The 26,141-nt window shown below is 41.4% G+C and overlaps 1 protein-coding gene across 2 annotated transcripts in view; it reads right to left on the minus strand.

The window, feature by feature from the left end:
• LOC120784292 (zinc finger protein 407-like) overlaps positions 1-26,141 on the minus strand; it is a 155,047-nt gene that overhangs the window by 67,281 nt on the left and 61,625 nt on the right. For both annotated transcript variants that reach the window (XM_040117969.1, XM_040117971.1), the window contains exon 5: positions 22,156-22,230. In XM_040117969.1, the coding sequence (XP_039973903.1) occupies positions 22,156-22,230 (75 nt within the window). The remainder of the gene's footprint in view (positions 1-22,155; positions 22,231-26,141) is intronic.

Raw genomic sequence — 26,141 nt, forward strand, 5'->3', positions numbered from 1 at the left:
ATCCTTCCCTTTTCTTCCTCCCTGCGGTATTTATAGAACAGCTCGTCACCCATGTCCCCATGGGAGAAGTAAATAAGATGAGTGAAGAGATGCTATCTTTTATTGTAAGCATTATGCACAACACTCCTGCTTTATGAGCTAAACGGGCCATTGTTTATCACGGGGCGTAATCGCGAAGCCAAGCAGGCAAGCAGGCAGGCAGGCAGGCCTTGACGTGGGCACGCGGCATGCTGGGATGGAGGAAAAATGAGAGAGAAAGGGAAGGCAGGAGGAGAGGAGAGAAGATGGAGGAGTCAGGGCTGGCAGAGTTGACTATCAGTGGGGGTTTTGTAAGGATGAGAGGAGGGTTTGCGTCTGTTTTTATGGGATCAGATGGAGTGCTTTGATCTTGTCCCCGCATGTCAGATCCCGTCACGATCCACCGTCCCGCCCATACATATGCATACTGCTTCTAAACAGCCAGGCACCATGCAAAACACACCAAAGGTAGGAGGGAGAGGGAAGAGAGGTTGAGAGAAAGAGGGAGAGAGATTGAGTAAATGTACTTGTGTATGTATGTGTGTTAAGGAGAGAGGAAGGGAAAGATGGAGAGACAGAAGTAAGAGAGACAGGGAGGTCTGCCAATTTAAATGTTATTTTTTGGCCAATTTAAAATTGAGTATTTACTATGCTTCCTAGAACTGAACTTAAAACCCACAAAACAACCAAAATAAATCCAGAAAATGCTGCCAAATTAGCCAATTTACGATTTAACTTAGCTTCACAGAACATAGAAAATTCTGCAATTCTTAACAGGGACTTTAGGGTCTGAAAGTATACAGTATGTCTATGGCTATGGTTTCTAACTGTATGTAATGAAGTAAGCTTTCAAACCTACACGTGTACAGATGTGTACCACAGTCCTAAAAGAACATAAACATCATTCTGTTGATAGGACTATGATGATGATTTCAAGTACTTGCAGGTACCCAGGAGCAAAAGCATAATGTCTAGTCAAGGAAAAGACGAGGGCTAGTAATGTCAGAAAGATCATGGTTTGGAGTTGTAAATCACATTTATATCACGTATACAATTACTAATTCCTTGTGTGATTATGAAAGTAGATGCTTTGGAATGTACAGATTATATATGGCTAGGATAGTTGTGTGCGCATCCACAAAACCTCAGTGGGAGAGGCACTGGGTAAGAAAGAAATCAACAAGTATAAAATAGAAAGGTAGCCACACACTGGAATCAAAGATATATTACCAACACTTTGATCTAACACAGGTCTTCATCAGTCTTCCTCCTCTTAATGCCCACGTGAGGGAAATGAGATATACTGGATTTATAACAAAATGACCAGTGAAATCATAATCATACATTTCCCTTTATCTGTGCTAGAAAATTATTTGAACAAGTGAAATTAAAAAAAACTAAAATAGATGGCTTACACTATTTTGTTATATATATACACAACTAAAATAATAAGTTGATTAATCTACTAGTTGATTGAGGGAAACACATCTGCAGCTATTTTAACAATCAGTCAAGACAAAAAAATAACTGGTTCAAGCTTCTGAAATACAAGGATTTGCTGCTTTTCTCTGTTTTATATTATTTTAAACTGAACATACTTGGCTTTGGGACTAAGACATTCAAAGTACTTACCTTGGGCTCTGAGAAGTGTGATGGGCATTTTCCACACTTCATACACCAAATGATTAATCAATTAATCAAGAAAATAATCACCATTTCCCTTATGTATTTCCCTGAAGACACCTGTGCTGTGTCAAAACATTGCTAACAAAACTTAAGGGAGCTGTGATCCCAGTGTGTGGGTACTTTTTCCACTGTATATACTTTCAGGTCTGATATTCAAATCACACCTCTGTTTAAGGTGTTTGAGCTTCCTGGTGGTAGTATACTTCATACTACAAAAGCCAAACCACATTCAAATAAGAGCTGTTGTAAATTTTATAAACATTAATATGGTTCTTAAAATGCGAGGAAACATTATTCAGAATTACAATTCTTATCTTGCTTTCACTGCTCCTTTGCTTTTTCACGTTACTGTCAAGCTCTGATCGGCTGGAGGCCACAGCAGGAATAAACATCTGTAACCAGGAGCAAGTTCTACTTCTATACATTATTTCTCTGCTCTTCCTCCTCGTGCATCTCGCCATCTCCTCCCTCTCTTTACCCCTCCCTTTTTTTCCCTTCTAATCACGAAGCAAAGCGACATGATTGACACCCTGTGCAGATTTATTCAAAAGCCCAGGTGGGCCTCCTGCCTGTATGTTCAGAGAGCTGCATGCTACTGCGTCTATACTGTCACTCATTACCATATCTATACCGTGGTGTGATTCTGTCATCAGTTCAGGCATAGAGGGCGACTGTCAGAACATCACAGGCCACACTGGCCTTAATTTTGATATAAATCCCTCAGGAGGAGTTACTGTACCTCTAACAGGAGGTGGAAAGAAAGACCTGACTCATTACCACACACTCACCATCGCCCCCAAGTGGTGAGGTGGTGCTTGTTAAGGGGGGACCTTGCAGAGTGTGTTTCGTGTAGACTTTAATCATATTTTCTAGATAAAAACTAAGTAACAATGTGTTAAGAACAGGTCAGTTTGTATGATTAAGAGCAAAAAACAAAACAAACAAAAAAAAGATCAAAAAACTGATTCACGTGTGTGCTCTAAATCCACAATTCACTGCAGCAGACAAAAAAATATGATGTTCACTGGGCCGAACAGACACCTCTGCTCCTCCTGACAACAACTTTTGTTTTATGCTTCGGACCATCACACTCGTGAATTGGCCTGTAAACATAGAGCATTTTTTAATTGACTGAATTAATTGTGTTAGCCTTTTTGGACAGCTAAGAATCCCTTCTCTGGTTTTCTTGTTGTGTTGGCCAGTCGGTGTGAGAGGAAATAATCCGCTGATGCTCTCACGCTGAAACACAAAGACAGAAAGAGAGAGAGAGGCCGACTCTCGCCTCAAGCCAAACTGACACAAACAGACAACTTCAAAGTGAAGACTGTTGTTTATTTGGCGAAGGGAGAAGGGGGGAGAGCGGGGGAAAAAAAGAGAGAAAATTTATCTGATATGCAACTGTCAGGAGAGCATTTTCACATGCAAAATAGCGAGTGAGTGAGAGAGATTACCTAGAGGGAGGAACATGACAGCATTCACTAGGGTCAGGATGGATCATCATCTTCAGCCCCCTCCTCCTCCCTCGTGTCTCTCTTTCTCCCTCCATCGCTCTATCTTTATCTCTCTCGCTCTCTGTTTCCCTCCCTCCTTCCTTCCGTTTTCCCCTCCTCTGCCTTTCCCTCTCATCCTGTTTTCAGACTCCATCACTCTGCACTTCGACAACCCGGCAGCTTAAATCCAGACTAAATTAGCTGAATGAAGATTAAATCATTTGGCCCTGAGCTCTCTAAGATATTGGGAGGAAGACTGAGTAAGCCTTAAATGGTTTCTGACTGGGTTCGGACCTATATATGTGTCTGAGGAGAGGCTCTTCCTTCAATGGCAGTCAATTTAAACCTGATTAGAGGGGGGTGTTGGGTAAAAAATGAGGAAAAGATTAAATTTCTGGGACAACTGTTTCCTAAGTAAGGGCGCTGGCTTCGTTATTTTTCGTTTGCGTGCACAATGTCGACCGACGACAGGCTTGTTCCTAGGCTAAGATATCGAACTGGGCAACATCATCGCTCACAGTGCTTAGGAGAAATGCTTTAGAAAACGCTGTATTCAATGTGGTCTGTGGGTACTCAAATCAGTTTCCTGGATGGTGCTACTTTAACATTCAAATGAGCAGAGACAACAATCTCTGGCCTGCTGCAGTAGATACAACAACTGTACAAATTCTGCTGCAAAAAGGTCCAAGAATTATCCCAGGAGCAGGGCATTTTAAAGTGAAATATCTATCGAGTTATATCATACTGAGACCTGCAGGAGTGTACAGCCAGCATGTCACACAAAACAACAACTGAAACCTCCATGAAGAGGCCACATGTGACCGCAGAGTATTGTAGATGAACCTCCTCTGAGAGGACTGCTGCTGCATATGACTGCAATATAAACAACAGCACACAACAGAGATGCTTCTGCTGATTTATGTTTACCTTCAATCCCGGGAGAAAGCGGTGGAGGAGGAGGAGGAGAGGGAAAAAAAGATAATGAAATAAATAATAAAAGACCAGGCCCATCAGATAAGCTCCTGTTTATCCCGCTGTAGGGCAAATACAAATTGTCAATTTAATGAACACGGTGGACGTGATGAAAGCAGGGTGAAGAAGCCTCCTGCCTGACAAACAATCAGGAAATGTTATCTTAATATTGTTGCGCTGTTATTCAGCCCATAACTTAGGGGGTGGGGAGAGGCCACAAGGAGAAGGAGGTGGCACGGAGGGGAGAGGGGAGTGAAGGGGGAGCAGGGAGGCACAAAGGCCATGTCCCTCTGTGGTGGCCCTGTTATTGCCTGTTTTTATTATGAGCCATAGCTCAATAGTCCCAAACACACTTTGAAACACACAAACCTAAATGTGAGTCTGGGAAGTGGACGCACACACACTAAGTGACACCCTTATGCAGATACAACCTTAAATTACAGGAAGTCTTTTTTGCAAGAGAATGAAACGAGATGATTCTGAACAATATACCCCAAAATGATCTCTTTCTCTCTGTGTATGCGTGTGATGTCTCGTTTTAAACTCAGTAAATTTAAAAGCTTTGTAGGTTTTACAGATATCAGACTATTAATCACAATGTTTCGACTGAAAAACTGCAAATCCAGAGCTCCAGAAAGCTTCTTGCTCAAATTAGCACCCACTGAAAAGTACTGGAAATCTGATTTGTGCGACATGGTTCGGTCAAAGGCCTCTTCTCAACCCCTCACCGATCCTTTAAGCGGCACTTTAAAAAGTGTCCAGATGCTTCACAGCTCGAAGTTTTTTTGTAAGTCTTGAATTTAAAGCATTGCAATCTGAGCAGCCACCAAAATTAACTATTATCTCCGTATTTATATATTGCCGGCACTAAATTGCGTCGGGAAGAATTACTATCAATATGAATATCTGCAACAATAACTCAGCCGCAGTGCTGAGGACAGGATGCTCTTTATCAGGCTTCTGATAGGCCTTAAATACAGCACAAGGCAGCCATATCAGAGCTTTTTCTCTCTAATATCAGGCCGCATTAACACCTCGTAAATCAAATTACACTCCTAGAATTTCATTAGGCTCACCTGCCAGCGCTGCTGTGCTGCAGAAATATTTATGTTTTTGTGCTGCAATTGTGTGCTCTCAGGTACACAAAAGGGAACGAAGGGGGGGCTGAGAGGGGGAAAAAATGGGTGATAAACCTAATTATCTTTTAAGAATACAGAGAAAATATGTCATAAATTGTAGCGATCCTGAGGAGAGCTGGCGTTTCAGATGCCTGTGGGGCTGAGAGTTGGGGGACAAATCTGCTCCGCTGTTTACCATCTTTAACCGGGGCTAGACTGCCGCAATCCAATTAGCAGCTTCCCCAAATTCGGTCTAAACAGAAATCAAACAGGATGATGTATGACGCCGATCAGCAGGCCCTCAACAACAAGTTAATCTGATAAAGCGAAAAAGCAAGACTGCTAATAGTGCAAATACTTGTTCAAACTGGATCCAAATGTTATGATAGGAGTCTGTCTTTGTTATTTAATTACCTCAAAAGAATTTCACATTTCCATTTGTTTATTTGTTGTTGTTGTTTGTTAGATTATATTATCTGCATAATAAGCATCTCTGGTAGTGGGCTGGGGGGCATTGGTGGAGCTGGCCATTGGAAGGGAACACCAACATTCCTGTTCTATTTTCTTTCCCATCCGGAGCCGCTGGGGTCTGGATGGTGGGGTGTCTGGATATGGATTTTGATTAGACACAAAGGGAAATGACTGAGCCAGTGACCGTAACGACAGCCACTTAATAAAAGGTACAGTCTATACATCAAAGAGCATCTAGCTGTAAATCATTCGGCCCTGTAATGACGTGCATCCCCATCCCATTACCAAGACCCTAACAGGCTACTCATATTTATTCTCTGGGTCCCAATATCATTTTAGAATAATGAGCTATGTCCCTTATCTAATTAACAGGGGCCTAGGTTCATTTGTTTTTCTCCCCTCTCTTCTCGCCTTCACTAAATTAAGGAAGGTGGCATATTGGTTTAACTCACAAATATTTAGCAAATTTACTCTTCGGTATGACCAGTAAAAGTTCTAACACAGATAGGGCGGTAGTGACTATTGTTGTATGTTGTGTGTAATTATGGTATGTTACAACTGGAGGTTGTTTATCCAGGTTTTTTTGTGTGGTTTGTGAGTTTGTGTGTATGTGGGTGTGTGTGCTCCAGTGGGCAGAAGTAAAAGACCGGGTCCATTCTCTCTCTTATTACTGGAATTGTAATTCAATGATCACCTTAGATCACACATGTGCCATAAATCAGATAGGCTTGACAGAGGATGAAAAATTGTATTAATAATGTGAAACTTATTATACAGTCCCAAATGCTCTCTTGATAAATGACATTGTTTGGGCCTGACAATGATTGCATTTAAAACATTATTTCTGTTTTCTGCTGGTGTGTATGTGTGTGTGTGCACTGCTGGACATAGCAGCGGTGGTTCGCAGGGAGGGGAAGACAGAGGTGGGGCTCCCGCGCTTCATAAAATATTCAAGATGTTTCCTACCTTCTCTCTGAAGTCAGTGGGCAGGCGATGGCCGTGGCGGTAAGGGTATAAAATCTGTGTGTGTGTGAGCTGTGTGCGTCTGTGCGGCCAGCACAAGTGAAATGGCTGGTGGCTCACCGCAGCGTAAACACCCCAACTCCCAGACCACAGAAAGGAACCATGCACATCTTCAAGTCATAAAGCAGCGTATATGCGCACTATTATTACAGGATATCCTCGTCTGATATTAGCAAATGTGAAGAATTGCAGAAAGAAGCTGCACTAGGCTAATCATTTATGAATAAGCCAAGTATTGCCTTTTTTCTTTTCTGAATAACTGATTTGAAGGAAAGTCTATTTTTCTTCATAACTCAATTCATACCAGAATGCTAATATAAGAAAAGCAAGTCTAGACTTGGTTTGGGCCAGAGCCAGCACAGACATAAAAACTCTTAAAGAAAAGTATGGAAAAAGCCGGAGATTCAATACAAATACTGTGTCTGTACTCTTCCTTTCTTTACTGCGTCGTATCTGAACGAGCTGGACCAGGCAGGATTAAAACCAGTCCAGTCTACACTCAATAACATTGGGCAGAGCATTTTCGAAACACACCTCCAAATATGAGGTTTGTGGAGTCAGAAAAGCAGTAAAGAGAAAAGGATCTGGCACAGGCGCTGTTACTTGTCACAAGAGGAAAACACATTAAGTTTTAGCACAGTATGTTTCTAATGCTTTTGTAATTTCAACAACTGTCAATATGGATTAAGCTCCCTTGCTTAGTGCATAAACTGTAATGAGGGATGTTTTGTCCAATGGTAAAGATTGAGCCAGCAACCCCAACCTGTCTGCCAATACTGATGTAAACACTACATCAAAACCCAACTAGAAGAAAATGTCAGTCTTAAATATGTTCTCACACGCTGTTTCTTTCTGTTCAAGTAACAATCACGAGTAGGACCGTTGGGACTTGTACTGATGAAGCTCACCAATAGTAACGTCCAATACTCAGTATGATACTAACAAGAAATACTGGATCAAACATCATAAAAAAATAAAAGTTACAATCTGATACCACATCAGTAAAGGGCAAACTTGACAGCAGCTACCTGCTGGAAATAAGCAACCGGCAGAATGTATAGTGTGGTATATGAGTATTTGGTCGAGCGGAATCAACGTTGGAAGCTTCAGCACACCCAAACTTAATAAAAAACCTCAGAAACTTGGTGTCGTTTAAGTTTGCACAACCAAAAAACACAAATAAGAATCATGTTTTTGTAACAAGGTAAGTATAGGTAGCACGAAAAAGTAGTACTGTATTTGGTACAGTACTTGAACTACACAATCCACAACTACCTGCTACTCAAATCGGGTCCAGAAAAAATGGTGTCATGCAGCTCTGGGTTCAAGGAAAGTCTAATTAAGTTTGTGCATAGTTGCAGTCAGATCCCTGTATGGGGACGCTGAGACCCAGACAGTCCTTCCCTGTAGACTTTCCCTGGCTGGCCCTGTCCACGTCCTCTACCGTACTGTATGTGCAATACAGCTCCCCCCTCAACGGGATCTTATTACCCGCCCCCCACCCCAACCCCACTCTCCCTTCTCTTCTCCACCTCGTCATCCCTGCAAATGACCATGATGGGAGGCCATTCATCTCATTCCTTCGGCCACCACAATGAAATAAATCAAGAATTTTTCCCCCAAATATAACAATATTTGTATTTGGGGTGGGGCAGATGTAATTGATGACTGCAGCTGTGCTAATTAAAAACGGCGGAGGTTTCATTAATCTTGGTCATTGGGTAGGGGGGATAGTAGGGTAGCTGCTACAGCGTTGGCTAAAGAGAGGGGACAGGGCCGCCTCCATCGTCCTCATCGCTCAGGTGACTTGGGCCATTGTCGAGTATATTAGCACGGGAGGTTAATGTGAAATGGCCATTAATAATCACAACAAAAGTCTATAAATACAAAGTCAGTCTCTCTGTGTCTGTTCTTCCACCACGATGGAACCAAACAAGACAATATAGTGAACAATCACATGTGTTTACTGCAATGTCCTGGCTGGAGAAGTTAATTGCTTTTCTGACTTTGCTTTGTAGAAACTCATGTTTTTTTCTATCCCCTGACACGCACACACACACACACACACACACACACACACACACACACACACACACACACACACACACACACACACACACACACACACACACACAAAGTAACACACACACAAAGTCATACACTGCTTTTGAGAATTAATTACTCTTCCTAACTTTTGCTGCTTTGCTTGCGTTTGTGTTGTCAAAACTATCCAGCTACAGAGGGTTGGAGTGTCACAGACTCTTCAGACAACGAGAAAATATTAGCATCAGGGTTCATATGTGTTTCACGTACACATAATTCTACACATTTGACATGATGAAGATAGCATCATTTAGATTATGACTTACAACTTTGTGTTTATATACAGTATGACTGTTCTTTTAATTTAAAAAGGCATTTTCTAAGGTTTTACAAAATTCACTCTAATCTGAATGTTGTTTGGTTTTATCTGAATGTTAAAGAACGCTGCGCTTTAAAAAAAAAAGCAGATTAATATTAAATTATTAAATATAAAATTAAATAATGTGTTGTCATCAGTAATCCTTCTCTAACGACAAAATTGCAACACTATGGTTTGACAAGACGGCAAGAGGTTTGTTAATCAATAAAAAGTTAAATAACATGAAAATGGGATAATCATTAGCACTTTTAACAGTTTCATAACTTTACTTTGAAGCCCAGATGATTAAAATGAATTTTCTGTGACTTTGCCCTGACCAACAGTGTAGAAAAACCAAATACTCTACAGGATCCAACAAACAAGTCACATCTGAGCGCCTACATAACAGAAAAGCATTGAACAGACCCTAGAGTTGATAAAACAGTATCATATTGTTACTGTTGTGCCATTACATTGCAGACAGTTTACTAAGTACCACCTATGAAGAGCGCAGATGGATTTCATCATCACTCTTTAATGGCTTCTATATGTTAATTCACAATTTTAGCTTCTCTACCACAGAATAATGGCTAGCCTGCATCTGGTAGAGGCAGTGTAGGGCAGTGTATGAAGCATGGAGAGAAACAGAGAGAGAGAGACAAAGAGAAAGAGATAGAATTAAACAGAGAGAGGGAGAGAGAGGAAGGGATGGGTGGGTTGGATGGAAGCGGTAGCATATGGTGCCACGCTGCCATAAACAAGCTTTATGAAAAGACCGGGGACATTTATTTAATCATGGAATACCTGAGGAATCGCAACAAGACACACACTTTGTCCCATTATTGTTAGCCCATAAATTTAACTGCTTTACCAGAACGACAAGGAACCTGATACAGCCACCGAAGACAATGTGGCGAAGCAGGTGAATTTATGTATGTGTGTGTTTGTGAAGTGCAATGTGTCGTAGCTATGGTAAAGAGTGTGTGTGGTTTTACAGATGAATAGCCTTAACTGCTACACACTGGTATCTGTGTATCTGCAAACACAGAGAACTATACACTCTGGAAAGTATCTGGTAGGGAACACAGAAATACAGATGTGTCCTCTGTTTATTTTGAGTGTACTGTATTTCTCCATTCCTCTAACCTTATTCTTCTAGCAGTTTCTCAGCATGCATAAACATTTATATTTTCACCTGTCATCGACCTCATTCTCTAGAAAGCACTCTCTCACAACCAGTATAACACTGGTTGTTGCAGTGCTTTAACCTCCCAGGTCAGACAAAAAGCATATCAGAAAATAACAAGGTGGGTCTAAAAGCCCCCTGAGGAAATGCATTTCTCATTTGTACTGAACTATAACAGCAGTGGACATCCAAATAAAGCTCTGCACTGCACTGGGGTCATTTAAAAATCACGCACATGCTTACAAATGCTCAAACACAACTGCGTAGTACAGTGTGCATTGTACATAGACATGGATAAGTGAAGACATGAACACAAATATCGCCATGTATGCCACACACATGGACTTACATACAGGCCTATGCAACACACAAATACAGATTCATGTTCTTGAAAGTTCACAAATACAGTATAAGGAGCTGCTATTGCACACACAAAAAAATTGGACTGCATTTGCAATTGTGTGTTTGCAAGCACACTTCCACACACACATACACACAGCTCTGGGTCAGGGGGACAGCGGTAGCTCAGAGCCAGCTGTGACCTGCCGGTCCAGGTGCTCAGGAAAACCGTTGTTAACGGCCACGATTGATGATCTAATCAAACTGTCACCACGGCGATCCGCTGCAGGGGGAGGGGAGGTTGGGGTGGTGTGGGAATGTATGTGTGTGTGTGTGTGTGTGTGTGTGTGTGTGTGTGTGTGTGTGTGGGGGGGGGGGGGGGGGTATCCAGGAGGGCTTGTGCATGCTTACCGTTAGCCGAAATTGAGAGTGACAGTCTCAATAGTGAAAAGGCCTCTTTTTTTTTCTACCTCTAAGTAATGGAGGAAACAACTCCAGCGGTCTTCCGGAGGATGTCTCATAATCAAGGGAGCCCCTCCAACTCCCCCCAACTCTTCTGTAACATCTCGGCTCAAGTAGAATGTGTGTGTCTGTGTTTTTGTGTGTGTGTGTGTGTGTGTGTGTGTGAGTGTGAGTGTGAGTGTGTGTGTGTGTGTATGGGGGGCTGGAGACTCTGGATGTCAGGGGATGATGTGGTACAGTGCTGGACCAACAGCCCACACAGAGCTGATTATGATGAGTTCGGTTTTGTTGGGCGCTAAACACACATCCACACCAAAAGCTCAGGATATCAGGTCGAGCTGACGGTAGGCCTCATGAACGCCCGTTTTATAAAATTTAGTCCCATGGGTTCAGAAGGGGACACTGTTATCGTTGGTTTGGTGATGAATTGTTGAACTATATGCACTGTACTTGAAGAGATGACAGTGGTGAAAATGAAACCTTAAATTACAAATGCATTTTCACATTGTCTAAATGCAATAATTTCCAGTGAATTATGGTGCAGTGAACAGAGACTGTTCCTCATTTTGCTGAAGACTCCTTGGGGGCCCCTAAAGGACCCCTACAGCCTATTCAAGACTGTCCACTGGATGGGCCCCAGACCCCACTTTGAGAACCACTGTGGGGGTGGCTCATACTGTATGTTGTCCTGCACATAACACATTTCACACATAGGCATATCAAATACCAGGGAATGCAAAAATGCAAGCTGCAGGTCACTTATTTGCTGTCCAATTTATGTGATAAGCCATGGGAGGAAGTGGCTCATATCAGTGAGTCTGGAGTACCAGCAGGTTTCCTTGACACTAGGGGGTTTCCAGTAAAATAAGGACTAATTCAATTACACATTTATTTGACCAATAATTATTACAAATTACAGAAAAGAGTTAGGAATATGAGTACAAATATTTTTCTCTAACAATCTTACATATAGTGAACTTTTTTTTCCGCATATGTGAAGAGATAAGATTTGTAAGATTTAAAATATTGTATCCTTATACATTTTATCTATTGCCTAGCATTTCTATGCTAGAGTATCCAAAACTAGACATCATGCAAAAACTAGTTGCAGCATGATCAAAGTCAAGTTAAGACCTATTTTACTTACTTCATTAAACCCAATTTTGTAATCTTAAAAACCATGTAAATGTTTAGGAAAGCTTTCCTAATTATTTGAATATGATTGTAATTATATTCAACAGTCAATTGAAGTGGGTATTTTTGGTAAGGGCATGGATATTTAATAACTCGTGTGGTCATAGGTGAGTGCGTGAGTATTATTACATTATTAATCTGTGAAATAAAAAATAAATGGTGTCAAAGCATACACTTTTTGGTTATTCAACAACAGCTTCCAACAAGACTAATTTAGAATACAGTGATATATTTGTTTCAGGAGATAATACTGAAGACTAGCAGCAATAACCGAAAAATAAGATAATATAAGTTAAATACATAACAATCTCTCTTGAAAACATAGCTCCACAGCATATTAGCATCGCTGTGCAACTACTTGGGAAAATATGATAATATTTCACTAGTCCACATACAAATAAAGTGAATTAAGTGTTGCTATATTTAGCTGAAAAGAGAAAAGTACAGGAAGTTGTCCAACTTAATAGTGGCCTTGTTGATCGCTGCCTGTTCTGTGTGTGTGTGTTAATCACCTTCCCCAGGATATATCCACGACTGCCGCTTGCCAGTCCAGCTCGCATTAATTTAATCGCTGCTCAGCTAATTCATTGATTAATTGGTTCATTAGTGATGCCTGGCAACATCCATTTCTGCCATGACAGTCTGATGTTTCAATAGAGAAGAAAAACAGGCTGGCAATAGCCCAGTTTTTCCACAGTCCCACTGTACATAATGTCCAACCACTGTCAACAGTTAGCCGCACAATTGTGTCACTGTATAACTGCCTGGTTTTGTGCCACAGGATGTGAAATGAATATGAAGGTGAACTGTGCACATTCTCCGCTCTTGTCTGGTTGAGTAATGTCACTTGGGCTTCAGCGGTGGGTGACATCATTCTTAGGGAAAGAAAAACTTCAAAAGCTGGAGGGACTGTTGGAGCTGCACTACCGAGATGAGGTAGATGCTGTTATGAGAAGACAGACTATTGCTGCAGATTTATTCCACGAGTCAAGGTCATGTTCCTCTGACATGACGAGTGGTTTCCAACTCCGGGATGAGCTGTCCACTGCTAACTAACATTATTATTAGTAATAGGAGCCGATAGGACCCTGCTGCACCCTGCAACAACGAGCTGGATGTGACCAGCAACAATACACAGCCCGGACAGGAATGCTGATGTGACATCACTGGCCAAGTGAGATGTCTGTAAAGGAGCTAAGATGTACATGACCTCTGACCTCTCTACTCCAAGACACAGGACCGGATTTATAAATGGTATTTTGTCACAGTTGTGGCTCCAAAGCAAATGTAGTCCTGTGATTTAACTAATGATGAGCAAGACCACAAGGTTGGAGATTTGAGCATTAAAGTGTGTCAGCTTTTCAGAGTACAAACATGCTTCACTCACAGCCACCCTACCCACAAACACACAAACACACACTCCCACAATTCTGCACCATATGCCCATGACAAGTGCATAAAAATTGTTCCCAAGCAATAGCACAGGCCAACCCATAAAAACTTAATGCACCTAATTTTCCAGTAATCAAACTTTTATAGACTGCGATGGCTTTTAAACTAACAAATTTTAATTATCGCTTAATTTTAACAGTAATATTAACGCGATCCCTCATTCTGTGAGTGTTCATTCTCCATGAAATATTGAATAGGGTAAACAGTGAGGCGCTGTCCGCTGGCTCCTGTTCAAACAAGCAGCCAGCAAACACAAAGGTGAGCTAGGGGTCGCTGAGGCCTTGCCAGACCTCTGGGAAATGGAGCTTCATGAGTGCAAGCACACAAAATCAGTCCGCTGACGTTGCATTAAGATTACAACACAGCATTGATGACTGGTACACGTTGGTCAGCGGTTATAATGTGATCCAGAGTCGTTACTAGACAGACAATTTCTTTGCTATTGTTGCTGTAAGTTTGATTTTACATTCGTTTTTTTTGGAGGGGGGTGGGGAAACATTTCTTTTTTTAGGATTTAGGGATATTTAAATTGGTTACTTTCAAGTTAATACTTTCCTGCTGCCTTCTCCGTACTTCTCTGTACCACTAATCACATTCCTGCTTATAGTACCAGCAGCACGGGGTGTTATTCACTGCTGCCCTTGGGTGGCTGAAAACGAGGCCTTACCACCCAACACCAGGCTAGAGAGACAAAGTGCTGACACAGGCAGATAAGGGAACGAAGAAAGAGAAAGATTAAAGACCAGATTCATTATCAATAATTAAGGAAAAGGATTTATTCTAATGAATTTGGGGTTGTCTTTATCTACTCTTTATCTCCCTATCATACTGCTAACTCTCTCTTTTTCTTGCTCACAGATACACACACACCCTGCACACACACTGGCTCATGGTTTTTGTGTGACTTGACCCCTGCCTGCTCCTTGTGGTCCATATTGCCACCATGCTGGCTCCAGGCAGGGCTCTTCCGCCCCCACTCCCCCCGTCCAGCCTGGATGGTCCCGGCCCTTGGTGCCGGGGCAATATGGCCGCGCTGCACGGCATGCTGGGACACGGCTGCAAGCCCAGAGCCCGGCGCTGCAGAGCCAGATGCCCGCTCAGCCGTGCTCAGCCCCTGGCGACCGCAGCAACGTATAAATCAATTCTGTTGTGTGAACATACAAAAATAAACATGGGGCATTATGTAAGCATGGATTTGACTAGGATATTAGTTTGCTGATGTATCAGGCCAATTTTTATTTCAATGTATGATATATTAATATCACTGTTGTTCATTTCTGATTTGGTGTATATTTACTGCACAGTTTTTCTATCACAGCAAACAAAAATCTCGACACCACTGACAATGAATGATTCTTCAATTTCCCATCTCTAACAGTCTAAGAGTCTTCGACACTCTAGCATAGAATTAAAGAAACAAATAAAGATAGAAAACATTTACAAAGACTTCATGTATTTACTCTTGTCGGTTTCAATCTAAAGTGAGCATCTTCTTTCAAAAACTGGTCAGACTCGAGACTCTTCTCACTGCAGTCATGTAATAACTAATGCTTCAATATCCCTGTCTTCATTTTGTGAGTCATCACACCTGCGCTGCATGCATCATGCTAGCTATTTCTGGATCTGGGCTCATGCCTTTTCACCTGGTTTTCTGTTTTCTTCAGAGGGATTTTAGCACTCGCTTACTTGGCTCAGACATACAGTAATGCTGTAGAAAAAAAACAAAAAACACAGCAACTGCACTTGAGCACAACTGTGAGCAGATTTTAGCAATTAGACATCTCCAAAACACTGAAAACATTCTCTACAGCTGGTTGATTCATGCCCCCCCCCGCCCCTACTTAAACAAATATATCTTTCTTCTGGGTTGTCAGCACTCCTGCTTCAAGAGTGATGAGTGTATTAGTTCAAAGAGTTTATTATTACAAGCATGAAAATGGCAGGCGTTTTAACAATTACCAATGAAAACAAGTTTTTGAGACAGGTCAGTTGTCTTTTGGCGCCCTGTTTTTAAAGAACTAATTACAAGCAATTGAGGCAAGGTCGCTGCTGTCAATCATGCTTTCAAGCCACTCCCTTGTTACTGAAGTGTTGGTTTAGGTGACTGCACACTCCTTGTAACATCAGGGAACACACACACACACACACACACACACACACACACACACACACACACACACACAGACACACAACCAGTTTATAATGGTAAACTACAACAAAAACGAAGATTAAAGTAGTGAGATAAAAACTGAACTATGTGGTTAAATATGTGAAATATTTTTAGATGATAGAGAAGGAATAAAGAGAATAATTTTCAATAACCTTGACACGCACATGCTCACACACATATGCACACATAATTTTAGAGAAGAAGAGGGTTTCAGTTATATAAGAAAGTGTCTGGATTGTGTATCACTCAACAGCAGTGATACACAATTTATTCCACGTTCCTCCTTAGAGGCACTTTCTTTGCAATTTCGTTCTTTGCTGTACTAGTTAACGCCACACATTCAAAAGTGATGGTTGTGTCCTCGCTTTGTTTTATAATCAAGATAACTCCATTGTTCTCATGAGAATGAGCAGTTTTGATGTGCAACAATCAATCAACATCAATAAAATCAAACTAGTGGGAATACTTTTACAGATTCTGGAGACTTTACAACCATTTTTCCCACTAGGTTGGCTCAGACCCTGTATCCATTAACTGAATAAGGGAGATTATATATTCAGATGAAAATGCACTGAGGAACAGGGATAATTCAACTGAGCTCTAATGGAAAATGTTACGATAAAACCTTTTTAGTTCACCATAGGCCATTACAAGCAGACATGATACAGCCAGGTTTGTGTAAACTTGTGAGGACATGTAGTCCTCATAAATATACATCTACAACAACGCAAACACATGCAGGCAGACAAAAGGACAAAACGCCCTCATCTCCAGTCAGTGCCTGCAGTGAGTAGTGGTGGTGTGACTGAGACGAAGACCCAGTTGTGTCACTTTACAACAGTTCAGCTCTCTCTCTCTCTCTCTTTCTCCCTTTCTCTCTTTCCTTCTCCCTCTCACCCAGAACCTGTCAGATAGCTGGAGTCTGTCATCTCACCCATCCTCCCCTCCGATTCCTCTTCTTCCTCTTTCCCGCTGGGGTTAAAACGACACACGAGGCTAATATTAGCCTTTTTATTTAAAGTCAGATCTGACCAGTCTCGTCCATCACTCCCCACTACACTCATTAGTGGGAAGTGATTGAAATGAGAGACTGTGATTGGATAACATAAAGGTATGGAAAAACATTTTTTTCATATGAAAATAATCAAAGTTAAATAAATTATGTGTTTTTAACATGGTCTGCCTGTGTTTTTGAAGGTTTCCTTAATCACTAAAAAACATGCATGGTAAGCTCAAAGTAGACTCCATATGACAAGTAAATTTGCAGGTTTGTGACCAAAGGGAAGTGCTGCATTTGGCTTCAATTGCCACAGCGTGTGTAGGATGGCTAGCAGAATTTTTTCACACAGCTATGTTTACTGTATATTGTCAGCTTTTGCTTTACTTTCATCTAGATTTTATTTTTTATACTTTAAGAAATTTGGAATAGTCCACCCTTTGGACAAGGCAATGGGCAGTAGGCAATGCAACAAAGCTTCCCACTGCCCTTAACTACTTTGGAAAGGTCAAATAGGGCCAGATTTCCCCAAATTTAAGCCAATCAACTAAAATAGAATAGTGGTACCAAAAATGATTAGTACTCTCAGCCTTTTAAAACCCATATTGGTGGGAAGTTATCCTCCTCACAGATACCCGCCCAAAATAATTTAGCATTTGAGACCACAGATGGATTTGGCTAAATGGAGCCTGGTGTCACCTATGGCTATTCAGGTTTCTTTCTCCTCCAGCTCCTCCTCTTTTCCTTTGACTAACAGATCTCCCCGGCGTTCTAAAAATACCAGGTGAACAAGGCCGTAGAGATGGTGATGAAACTGCCTCTCTGACACTGTCCCACTGCAATCCATCTCTCCACCGCCTGCCAGCCAACATATGTTTGCAATTGGCTCCCCCGTACGGCCCCCATCGCCTCTCAACCCACCCCCACTGGTCCCTAGTTGCTGGTTCAGAACCCCCCCCCAAACGCGTGCGCACACACACACACACACACACACACACACACACACACACACACACACACACACACACACACACACACACACACACACACACACACACACACACACACACACACTTTCCCTCTCCTTCATTCTCCTCAGCTACCATCCAAGTCTCTAGGTCTGGGCTTTCAAAACCAGTGCAGTTACCAATCACTGAGCCAGCACTGTCACATTACATCACACCAAACCATACACACACAGACACACACTTCCTCTTTTTTTTCCATTTCTTTCCTCTTGTTTTCTTTTATCTCACCTTTCTGCCAACTCTTTGTCATCCCACCTTTCTTTCTCCTTCTTTCTCCTTTTTTTTGTCTTCTGTCCTCTGCCTTCTCTCTTGCCCAAATTTGTTCCACTTAATAAGCCCTCCCCACTGACCCTGTGCTAATTAAGCTGCACTGTGTTGGAAATATGATGGTTAATTAATGATGAGATAAATTCTGTCTGCAGGACTGTCAGAAAAATGATGACACCGTGTTTTACAGGTTTAAATTGAACAAACCTTGTGGCCGTCCTCCCTCTAAGTGTGCATGCAAGAGAGTGCGTGTGCTTGTGCATGTGTGTGTATGTGCGTCTGTGTAGGCACGTTTAAATCCCCGTGAATAAGTGCAATAAAAAGAAAGAGACAAAACGAGGGATGAAAAAATTATCCTTTGATGACAGTTTGCAGGACTGTGAATGTACAGTTTGTGTGTGCATGTGCACAAACATAACTGTATGCATGTCTGTGTGCGCATGCGTATGTGTGTGCACGTGCGCGTGCGCTATAATGATGCTGTGCGGCATAATGCTTTATGGCTGAGCAGAGTGACTGGAGTTGCTTTTGGCAAAAACACACAGTGAGCTAAACACTATCAGGTAACACAGACCTTACAGCTCCATTCATGCCCAGTATCCTTATGTGAGAATGTCTGTGTGTCCTCTATGACCTTGGTTGTGTTAGCACTTTCTGTTACAAAAGCCATGAGCACAAAAGGTCTTTGGGAGTGAAGGTGTGATCCTGGTAGAGATGGGAAATTTTAACTGACTAGTCAATTAAGTGCAAGTGCTGTCTGAATCGTCCCCAAAGACGCTGAGTTATTAAACTAAAATTGGTCCTTTCGCTGGCTTTGGGTAAAACAGCACTTTTCAGATGAGCTATGTTTCCAAATTAGCAAGGATTCCACTTGTGTGGCAGGCATAGACACTAATCGCTGAGTGACATTAAAAATGTTTGGGTTGATCATGATCAGTAATCGTCCCCTCTGACAGATGAAGTTAGCCTGTGTGAATGTGAAAGTTATTCTGACACTAAACTTAAATTAGTTATGATACAAGCAAGTTTTTATCCACAGTTTAGATGTAAAACTGTCGTCTAACCTTCACTGGCTTTATTTTCTAGTTTACAGATCAACAAACTTGCAATCCATGATTTCTTGCATTGTACTAAGATGAAATACATCTTATAATAAATATCTGAAACACATCCCGTAGTAAAAGTGGAATTAGGGACAGGAAGCATATGCAGAGTGTAACATGCTAGCAAGGGATCAGTGGCACACTAAAAGCAGACACCAGTCCAACAGTATTGTTGGCATGCCATTAATATGCAAACAAAATTATTTAATGGACATGTTTAACTGTTTTCATGGAGCAAAGGCTTGTGCATTTTATTTTATTTTTTTGGAAGTTTGACAGTTTGAAGCTGAAGTTTATTATTTGAAAAGCTAATAACAGCAGATTTTGTTGAGGTGCAGGTGAAAAGACTTCTATCCGTCTATTAAAACTGAACTAAACTTTGTTTTCTAGATTATTAACTTAATTTTAATGGTAGTCAGCAAATTCACTTTTTCATCGTGGAACATATTCTACAGGATCCCATGGATAAATTCCTAGAAAATTCAGTTTAAAACTAAAATCCTTTAAATACATTACGGTGTTTCTACTGTGTGGGATGGAACCATAGTAACGGAGGCTGCTTACTTTCATCTTCAGCCTGGATTTGTCAGTAGAGCCCACCAATACCTGAGGTTATGGCTGTTGGCCTGACACTACTATCACAATGACCTATTTCTCTTAATCTTAGTCTTAATTGTTGCCTTTTTCATCTTTTTCTTTACAGTTTTGTGATAGTGAGTTAAATACTGTAAATATTTTAACCCCTGATAACAGGCGAAGCATCTGCTCTGTCAATGGTAAAAATAATATCTGACGCGTTCATCATTAGTAAGGCAAAAATCCACCATGAGTTTGAGCTGTTGAGCTTGTTTTTTCGTTTTTCCTTGGTCTTCTTTCCCTACATGTGCCAATTGTAGCACAGATGTTGGACCTGGAGGTCATCGGTTCAAGTCCCTGGTCAGTCAACCTAGTGTCAAACTATGGTTGCACTGGTTAGGTCACAGATAAGAACATATAGTATGTAGCTGTGAATATTAAGTATAATGTTGCTTAAGAACTGTATGGAGCTCCGTCAGCTATCCTCGGACAAATAAAGGTTACAATAACAAAAATGTGGATGAAACAGAGGCTTGAAGCAGTTGAGGATATGAGGATTTGTTTCTATCTAATCCAGATGAACAGCTGACAGTAGGAATTTAGTTGATCATGTCTATGAGATGGAGAGGCATCTGGTCGGGCTGCTTACTTTCATCTTCAGCCTGGATTTGTCAGTAGAGCCCACCAATACCTGAGGTTATGGCTGTTGGCCTGACACTACTATCACAATGACCTATTTCTCTTAATCTTAGTCTTAATTGTTGCCTTTTTCATCTTTTTTCTTTACAGTTTTGTGATAGTGAGTTAAATACTGTAAATATTTTAACCCCTGATAACAGGCGAAGCATCTGCTCTGTCAATGGTAAAAATAATATCTGACGCGTTCATCATTAGTAAGGCAAAAATCCACCATGAGTTTGAGCTGTTGAGCTTGTTTTTTCGTTTTTCCTTGGTCTTCTTTTGTTCTTTCCCTACATGTGCCAATTGTAGCACAGATGTTGGACCTGGAGGTCATCGGTTCAAGTCCCTGGTCAGTCAACCTAGTGTCAAACTATGGTTGCACTGGTTAGGTCACAGATAAGAACATATAGTATGTAGCTGTGAATATTAAGTATAATGTTGCTTAAGAACTGTATGGAGCTCCGTCAGCTATCCTCGGACAAATAAAGGTTACAATAACAAAAATGTGGATGAAACAGAGGCTTGAAGCAGTTGAGGATATGAGGATTTGTTTCTATCTAATCCAGATGAACAGCTGACAGTAGGAATTTAGTTGATCATGTCTATGAGATGGAGAGGCATCTGGTCGGGCTGCTTACTTTCATATCTGAAGCCACTTGTCATATCTAATACCACATGTTGTCAAAAGTATCAATTTTGTTGCGGAGTAATGAAAAAGCGGGTCTGTTTCTATTTTAGAGGCTAGCTTGACAGATTGAGAGGTGTTTAACGTCTCGTTTTGGCTTGTCAGGGTAGGAGGGGGGCTTCACAACTTCATCTCCTCATCTTTCTTTTTCACACACATACACACACACACAAGCACTGACAGCAGGGCTCTGCTTCTGATAGACAGGGCCAATAGGGAGACATTACACATACACAGAAACACACACTCACATGCGCAGACAAAAATGGTAAAAGAAACATCATTCATCCTTAATTCAAGAGGGAGAGCAGAAAGTAAGATGAGGGAGGGAGCCAGATAAAGTTTGACAGAAAAAAGGGATGTAAGCAAGAGAGCGAGACAGACAGAATGAGTGAAAGCCATTTAACTCATTAGGGAAAGGGAGGATCTCAAGTTATATTTAACTTGAAATGTAACTAGTGGGGACTTTTTGCTTAAAAAGTTTGCCGACCTCCATAGGGGTTGTAGGCGTCAAATCATCCTGCAAAACTTGAAATTAATTGCCTGCTGTATCTCTCACTTTAGTATCCGGAAAACAAGCTAAGATACTTGACAGTCGGGGTCCAGGATAGGGCAAGATATCTGAATCTAATTCTCCCTTTCATGAATGTAAATGTGCCAAAAATGATTTTTATAACATTCTTTTCCTTTTTACTGACAAGCTTTTCTGAATAAAAGTCAGAAACATTCTCTTTTGTATAGCCTGCAAAAATAATAATATACATTCTACCAAAGTGAAAAACCATTCGAAAAGCAGATTATGATATGTAGAGAATGCAGTTGTGTGTCAAATTTACCTCTCTTTACGCTGTCCAACTCCATGTTTTCCTAGTAGATGGGTACTGAGGTGTTTCTTCATCACAAAGGCCCATCTACAAAGCACAGACAAAAAGACATTACTTAACCAAAGAGCACTCTCCAGCTTTTCTTTCCTAATCAACTCTATGTTAGAGATTGATGTAGCAAGTTTAAAAACATATATACATATAATATAATTGCATCACTACAGTACATACAGAATATGCCAGAAAACCTTTTTTTAGAATTAATAGAGAATGATAGATCTGGTAAATAGCCTCTATGTGTATTGAAACACACGAAGCAGAGTATTTTGGTTTTTGGGTGGAATAACTATTGTTCCAGCAAAACAGAGAACGTTTATATGAAGACTTTTTTTATACCACAAGAGTATAAAGTTTGTATGTTTGTTTGTGTAACTAGCATCTTTTTGGTCAGACAGTAGGGAGAGAATCGAAGCAAAGCGTGTCAAATGTTTTACATAAATGTGTCACACAAATATTTACACGTGCAAAGATCCAGATGCACATATATCTATAGTACATGTATTTGCATGCACACGGTCAAAAATACTGGGTTACCATTGCTCAACAGTGACCACAGAGTCCTGACTTTGTCAAGGGCCCTGAGTTTACCATGTCTCCTAAACAGCATATGAAAACGTAATGAACGGATGACAGGAATAACTACTCTGACATCCAAGCTGCTTCACCAGTGTTTTCATCCCCTGGCCTTTTCATTTAGCAGCCATCACTTCCTATTATTGTGCAACTGAGAGACAATGACCACATCTGAGAGCTGAGGATGGAGCTACATGAAAGAGTCTGAGGGAGCTGAACCAACAGTCATGTGGTTGGCACTGTCGCTGCACACGCTCGGATCCTACTCTGTGTTACTCCTCCCATTTTTTCTTTTCTTTTCACTTTTCCTTTTTCCAACTAGATCATTATTCTATTTTCTCTCTGGCCAGCCAGTCTGTGCCTCTCTGAAGCCTTACTTCTAACTTTAAGAGTCAGTCTATCATAAAGCAAAAGCATAATTATTTCACCATTTATGTTGCTATATCAACCATTGCGCCTCTCATCACCAATCCCCCCACCAACGTTTGGACGTGTGCACACACACACACACACAAAACTGTGTCCTCCATCCCATCATGGCCCCAGAGTCCCGTCCGTCATCGAGGCCCCTGAGGCCAACGCTAACTAACACCCCCATATAAATATTCAAACATCCCACTGTTTTGCCTCGTTATCATCACTCTACATTTTCACTGTCCTCTCTAACTCAATCCATCCACCCGTCCAGAATGTTGCCTTGGAGTTAAACTGGGAGCGAGCGAATGACTAAATCTTGTATACTCCAATCAGGGAGAATGGCTAGATCAAAATGCTGAGCTTCTCTGGCCCACTGGAAGCGCCTCTGACTGACGGCGTCATCTATAAATAAACAAACAGCATAATTAAGATATTTCTGAGAGGGTGGGGGTAAAAGAATGAATCAATATATTTGAGAGAAAAGCACAGCCTTGGAACACTTGACACGTGCTTGTTTAAGTCGTCGTGTTTAGACGTGGAAAAAAAGAGCTTGCAAACATTTCTGTTAATTATGTATTACAGCTGTCCTTCATAAACCTAATTACAGAGTGCTGAAAGGCAACAGGGGCAATTTGCATATGTGCATGAAAGACAAGACATATGCAAAATATGATTTTAATTAGCATTCTTTGATAGCAAGGGGTACAAATCAAACTGGCATGTTTTGAGATTCACATCTTGCCTATTTTTTACTGGATTATTCTCAGAGTGGCACGAGTGTAAAATGGGTAATGCCCTGTGGATGCACCTGGCACAGGCTGCATGCATACAAACACACACACACACACACACACACACACACACACACACACACACACACACACACACACACACACACACACACACACACACACACACACACACACACACACAAATGGGTGTTAATATTCACAGAAATGCAAAATAACAACATGCACAACCCCAAATAATTGCACACAAATGGAAGAATATGAATACCCACTATAAAAACAAATGGTGATGCTAACACATGTACAACTAGGAAAGCATTCAGTAGAGCGTATACCTCCACCATGCTCAATATCAAACAACCTACACCAGACCTCAGAGAAAAAAATTCTAATTCATAGTAAATGATCCGGATCTGCTCCAGAATGTAATGGGTTCTTCCCTGGCCCATGCTCAATCCCTCCACCAAGTTCAGTGCAAATTGGTTCAGTAGTTTTTGCATAATCCTGCTGACAAATAAACGAACAACAAACCAACAAACAGACACAGGTGAAAACACAACCTCCTTGGTGGAGGTAATTAGCTATTTGCCATGTGATTAGCTAATACACACAAACTACTATTCCTGATAGTGTTGAGACAAAGTGCAGACACACACACACACACACACACACACACACACACACACACACACACACACACACACACACACACACACACACACACATAAAATATTGATACAAATTCAGACAAATGACAATCCTTACTCACAGAAAACAGACATCCACAAGTACCCTATCTCTCATGCGTACACACACGCAGACACACGCACGCACCCACGCACGCACACATACACACACACACACACACACAGAGAGAGAGAGAGAGAGAGAGAGAGAGACAGATCCCATATCTAAATGTTAAAGGGGCAAATCCATTTGTTTAAGGCAGTGTGTAATCAGCCCCCTGCCCTTGGTGTGTGTGCATCCTCTGCCATCCAGGTCAAGGCCTCAGCTTGTCGTCCTGCTGCCTTGGGCTGCATCATCAGCCTGAACCATCAGCCTTGATGGTTATTGTAACAAAGGGATACTTTAACATGCCATTCATCCATATCAATTCACTTCCCCCCCATGAATTGAACTAATAAGGCTGTGCCTCTGCCCTCCAGGGAGGCTCATAATATCCATTGCAGATATGAAAAAAAAAGAAAAAGAAAAAGAACGACAGAGGCTTTGGTGTTTCACGTTCGACTTTCCCTTCAGACTAATCGGCGCGCCACAGCTCGTTAGGTCCGTGACGTGCCGGAGCTTTACCGATAAGCAGGGGAGACACGGCTCAATTACCCACAGTTACAATCTTTCTCTCTCTCTTCCCTCCCGCCGCCTGACGATGAAGAGATAACACGTCAATATTTGATACAAACAACTTCATTTGCCTAATGGTGTTCCTGGATAGGCCCATCTACAGGTCCGGAAGGGATGGGAGATCTAAGAAAAGGCCTGGAGACACACTCGGCTTAGATGTACCGTAGCCCGACACCCCCCCAATCATGCACATCCATTCCCAAAAGCTGTGCACAACAAGGCATGCTGGGATGGAGCCAGGTCAGACATGACATACTTTTTCTTGAGTTACTTTCAGCTGGTTTCTTCAGATTTTTTATAGTCAACCTTGAAAGTTAAATAGGAGAAATGCACTGTAGTCTTTTGCTTGATTCTGACATCTCTGCACTCATTCTACTGCCTTAAAAAAGCCACACCAGATGGCATCAGGTACAAGAATAGGATGGCATGGAAAAAGCCAAAGAAAACAAAGCACATCATCATGCATGTGACTGTTCCTTTTCAGTCTGCCATTTCACTTCTAAATGTTTAAGGCATTGTTATAGAACATGCTAGGAAAAAAAAAATCTCCACTGGTGAAATGGAGTGTATGTATTACCAAAACCAAAAATATTTTCTCCAAGACATTACAATCTACAAATAGACAATCAGACGAAGAGCAGGTGGACAGAGGTAATGCACATATTTCAGATTTTCAAACAGCTGTGTTGTCCTAACTATGGTGGTAGAAGGGAAAAGTTAAGGATCAGTTGGCACAGTTTCTTATCATTTTTCTTTGAAATCGATTGAACATCTAGTTTGTTGCCGGCTGTGCGCCGCCACAACATGAACACATCGTAGGCAAAGCTATGAGGTGAA

The sequence above is a fragment of the Xiphias gladius genome, chromosome 22 (genome assembly GCF_016859285.1).
Source record: "Xiphias gladius isolate SHS-SW01 ecotype Sanya breed wild chromosome 22, ASM1685928v1, whole genome shotgun sequence".
In the NCBI taxonomy this organism is placed as follows: Eukaryota; Metazoa; Chordata; class Actinopteri; order Istiophoriformes; family Xiphiidae; genus Xiphias; species Xiphias gladius.